Source organism: Trichoplax adhaerens, genomic scaffold (genome assembly GCF_000150275.1).
Source record: "Trichoplax adhaerens TRIADscaffold_8 genomic scaffold, whole genome shotgun sequence".
Lineage (NCBI taxonomy): Eukaryota > Metazoa > Placozoa > Uniplacotomia > Trichoplacea > Trichoplacidae > Trichoplax > Trichoplax adhaerens.
In genome coordinates this window covers 3259755-3262920 of record NW_002060950.1, presented here as the reverse complement: position 1 = coordinate 3262920, position 3166 = coordinate 3259755, and the positions used below count along the sequence as shown (strand labels likewise).

Genomic DNA, 3166 nt, shown 5'->3' with positions numbered 1-3166 from the left:
AGTACTTCAATAACTATACATAAAGATGTGATCGCCATAGATCGATCGCTATCGATATACTTTCCTACCTAATATATTTTATAAATGCAATATCAAAGGCTCCATGTAAAGAATTTTTCCGTAATAAAAGTCTAGAAATTTCTTTTGAGCCTTGATGAACATTCTTCATAACATAGCAACGCTGTCTCAGTATTATCTCTGAGAATATAAAAATATGATGATTTACATAAGAATTTGACTGTTAATTAATTATTATATTATTACACTCCGAAATCAAATTGTTTAAATAATACTACTTATTATTAATATACAATATTTTTGCACTGATCGACCTGTATCACTTAAGTAATTTATAAGCTTTACAGTAAGCTAGGAGTTTGTTGCCAACTATGATTTTACCGATGATCTCCTCCGAACTATAAAGTTGACATACTGCACATTCAGAAGTAAATATTCATTGCTAAACTTAGTATTATAACCTTTGAATCAGAAATAGTGACAGCGAAAGTGATTTTATTATACCTCGATAATTTTCGAAGTAATTGGGATATTTTCTGAAATAAAGCGTAGCTATTGTTTTATTTTAACATCGAATATTTCTAGCTTTGGCTTTTAACTTTGTGTATAGATTAACACTACAATTTTTCTTGTTCGAACTTTGAGATATATATAGTCTTTAGAAAACTGCAGTAGTAATGAATAATATTGGCTCTAATGATTAATACCGTGAAATTCTGGATTTTTTCTCAGGAAATAAATTTAGATGTCTATGTTAATACTTTTAATTAATCTATCTTTATGAATTAAAATTTGGCTTTAAGTAATTAAAGTTAAACTTGAGCTTCCTTTCTTGCAATTATTTTGTAGAGATAATGTTACCATATTATTATCACGATTGTTATTCTTTTCTCCAGACAGAAACTCACTAGGCATAGCAATAGCGTTGATTTTGCTTGGACTGTAGCAAGGAAAAAGTAATCCTCGAATTTCTGTATTGAAAATACAGTAAATGACTGAATTATACACCGTTGATATAGGCATTGATATCATACCTAGTATTGCAATCGCTCGCTGTCCAGGATTTCCAAGATCATAAAATAACTGAGATGCAAATTTACCAGTAAATGCTTCTAAAAGCAACATTAAGGTCCAAGGTAAAGCACATAACAAAAATGTTACTGTCGTAGCAAGTAACATAGAAGTAGTCTTACGCTTTAGATTTCTACTATTAGCAGATTCGCGTGTAATCGAAGTCGTCGTTATCCGAAGTTTACGAAATATTAGAATATAAGCAGTAATCATAACGATCATCGGAATTACAAACTGAAATATAATTAAGATCACATTGACAATAATAGCCCAACGCGATTGGGATGGAAATTGAGCACATTGATTTTGGACTGATGTAGCTGAGAAGAGGAATGGTAGTGAAATTAAGAGTGAGACAAGCCATGCTAAGGCGCAAAGTAATTTAGCCTTTTTAGGCGTTACTTTTTTTGTAGGTCGATAAATAGCGCGATAACGCTCGATACTGATAATAACCAGTGTTTGTACAGAAGCTGTATAGGACCAATAAGTTGGGAAAACGATCAAGAATTTACAAATCATATTGAAAGTATGATATGGAATCGGACTTCTATTTGCCGTGATTGAAGTAATTATTGTAGATATTTTTGAAAGAGCAAGTAGTAAATCACAGCATGCTAGATTACGTATAAAATAATACGTTTTTCCACGTAACGATTTTTTCAATTGAGTACCTGCCACGATAATAATGTTGGGGATGATACCAAAAGCAACGAATATGAAGACTGCAGGTCCAGCTCTTGAAAGCAGATTCGTATCTAGAGTAGGATTTGTATAGTTAATTATTTTGCTAACATCTTCTTTAGAACCATTTAAGCTTTCCATTTTTGCCTGCCAGCTTAGATGGAGGATAAAAGCAACATTCGGTGAATTTAAGCTATTTAGTTATGTCATAAGAATAAATATAAATGTTATGGTTAATTTATTTATGGACCATTCGTGTCATCGAAATAATAATTTCGTTTGGATTGAAGAAAAATTAATAGTTATTTCTAATTTTGATCATTCGTCGATAAATTATTGCAATTTCATTGTTATCAAAATGATTGATTTCAAGATTATTGTTTTGTGATAATAGTTGCAGTCAATAATTGATCTTATAAAATCAGGTTATTATCTTCAAGTTGATAGAAAATGCAGGCATGACTGTCAGGAGATCCGTTTGATACGATGTAACGAAATAAGGATGGCGCTAAACGCTTTCCTTATTATTAACACTGTATTCAATATAAATTCGCCAGAGGATATCGGCTTCACGGTGCGAACTATCGTGAAGAGCTAAATGACTGAATTTAGCGAATTGACATCTATCTATGGTGATTACAGTTAGTTGCCTACAGTAGGAATCACTGAAGTTACAATATGTTACAATAAATTAGATATCGTACTGTAATACAATTTTTATATAGTAATTGATTACAGTGTAAGCTCTTGCAACTGTAATTATGATTAATACTAGAATATAGGTATATTGGGATGACTGTATGAATGGATATATTACTTACTGTAGCCCGATTACATAAAATCAGTCCGTAAATATCCATATCGACAAATATTGTTATAAGATAATAATTCATCAATGATGGTGTCACAAACAGCTTGCAACAAGATAACGTAATATACGATCAATAAGTCAATTCCTTGAACCACGTATCAAGGAACGATATCTGCACTATCAGATATACTTTTGCTGTACTAGCAGACTACACAAAGATTTAGATGCCTCGCCTCGTACTTTACGCTAAACACTAAGTTTAAGAATCCGCTTTATTACACGATATACTGCATTTATATACTACCTCAATAGTTCAAAAGTCATAGTTAGTACGATTAACTTTGGAATCATTCACTGAATTAGATATTAATTTTAGCTACTGCTCCCTTAATGCAGACAACAGTATTTACGAACAAGGACATCTGATGACTAATACAGAATATTCAGATTACGATATGTCTTATCATGGAACATTTCCATGATAATTTACAATCTACCATAACTAAGTTACAATCACAATGATTCGAACTGTAAGTAGATGATTTGCATTCTCTATTATAACTATTAATTTAGTATGTGTATATG

General features: G+C 31.3%; 1 protein-coding gene across 1 annotated transcript; it reads right to left on the bottom strand.

Annotated features, from left to right (window-relative positions):
- Nucleotides 1-816: 816 nt before the first annotated feature.
- On the bottom strand, nt 817-1911 carry TRIADDRAFT_58778 (uncharacterized protein; the record flags this gene model as incomplete). Its single annotated transcript, XM_002114660.1, has 3 exons — nt 817-989; nt 1053-1559; nt 1761-1911. The coding sequence occupies 3 exons, from the start codon at nt 1909-1911 to the stop codon at nt 817-819; spliced, it is 831 nt and encodes a 276-aa protein (XP_002114696.1).
- Between the last annotated feature and the right edge of the window lie 1255 nt (nt 1912-3166).